This window comes from Colobus angolensis, unplaced genomic scaffold (assembly GCF_000951035.1).
Source record: "Colobus angolensis palliatus isolate OR3802 unplaced genomic scaffold, Cang.pa_1.0 Scaffold32, whole genome shotgun sequence".
Lineage (NCBI taxonomy): Eukaryota > Metazoa > Chordata > Mammalia > Primates > Cercopithecidae > Colobus > Colobus angolensis.
The window spans coordinates 5976674-5978275 of NW_012116488.1; the positions used below are offsets into that span (position 1 = coordinate 5976674).

At 49.2% G+C, this 1602-nt stretch overlaps 1 protein-coding gene across 1 annotated transcript in view; it reads right to left on the reverse strand.

The window, feature by feature from the left end:
* Nucleotides 1–1175: 1175 nt before the first annotated feature.
* LOC105518552 overlaps nt 1176–1602 on the reverse strand; it is a 35313-nt gene continuing 34886 nt past the window's right edge. Inside the window, 1 exon segment of the mRNA XM_011951585.1 lies at nt 1176–1544. Coding sequence (XP_011806975.1) covers nt 1176–1544 — 369 coding nt within the window.

Genomic DNA, 1602 nt, shown 5'->3' on the forward strand with positions numbered 1-1602 from the left:
AGGCCAAGGCGGGTTGATCACCTAAGATCAGGAGTTTGAGACCAGCCTGGCCAACATGGTGAAACCCCGTCTCTACTAAAAATACAAAAATCAGCCAGGTGTGGAGGTAGGCACCTGTAATTCCAGTTACTTGGGAAGCTGAGACAGCAGAATCGCTTGAACCCAGGAGGCAGAGGTTGCAGTGAGCCGAGATCGCACCACCGCAGTCCAACGTGGGTGACAGAGCGAGACTCCGTCTCAAAACAAAACAAAACAAACAAAAACTCAAAAGAAATGTGGGCAAGATATGTGAACAGGCACTCCAGAAAATATACTAAATAAAAATGAAAAGATGTTCAGCCTCATCAATCAACAGGAAACTGCAGATTAAAACCACAATGGGATATCATTTCATAATCAACAGAATGGTTAAAATTTAAGACTGACAATACCAAGTGCTGACAAGGATGTGAAGCATCAAGAACTCTCACACACTTTTTGGTTAGAATGTCAACTCGTAGAACCACTTTGGCAACTTGGTGTTTACTGCTAATGCTAAAGATATGCGTATCTTTTGACCTAAAAATTCTATTAGATATATACCCAATAGAAATGAATGCACCAGGAGAGACAAACAATATCCATAACAGCATTATTAATAGCCGACAAAGCTAGAAACAACTAAAATGTCTAGTAACAGTAGAATGCGTACACTGTGGTATATTCTTACAACAGAATACTATAGACCAACAAAAATGAACAAGTAACGATTACAACGGAATGGATGGATCTCGAAAACATCTTGAAAAACACAAGACACAAAAGAATACTGTATTATTTCATTGACATAAATAATACAAAACAGACAAAAGGAAACTATAGTTACAAACTACAGTTTTTACGAGATACGTGTTTAGAAAGTAAAATCACAAATGGAAAAAAAAAAGGTGATTACCCCAAAAAAGTCACGACAGGGTCTGGAGAGGGAGGGTTTAGCGACTAGGAGAGGGCACCGGGCTTCTGGGAGAAGCAAGGTTTTATTTCTTGGCCTGATAACCAGCAGGCTCCCCAGCTGGGTGATACATCAGTGAGTGGTACATTTGGGGGTCTTGCACTTTACTGGCGTGCAAGAAGAAAAAAAGGGGGGTTGAGAATTGGGAGACGAAGCGGGTGACCGGCTCCAAGCCAAGGGGTAACTATCCCTGTAAAAGCCCAAACGCGGCTCTGGGCGCTGGAAAGGGGAGGCTTCGGCAAGGCCTCGGGGCTTCAGGCCAGCCTCCTCCGGACTGGAAGGCACCGAACGGGGGCTTCCGCCAACTTCGGTCCTCGCGCGGTCGCGACGCGGCCACACCTGCCCGCGGGGGTCTGCCTCCTAGGCCGCCGCAGGCCCCTCGGAGCCTAAGAGGACCCCACAAGCAACCAAAGCGAGCGCCGCCTGCCCCATGCAGACCACCACCCCCCACAAGCCCCGCAGACCCTCCCGGCTCTCCAGACGCCCCCACGACTCTCGCGAAGCCATTCCCGCGCTCTGAATGCCCCCGAATCTCTGCAGAGCCCCCGCGGTCCTCCGGACGCCCCCAGGCCTCTGGATCCCCCCCTCCCGCCCTCGGGAGCACCGCGGGC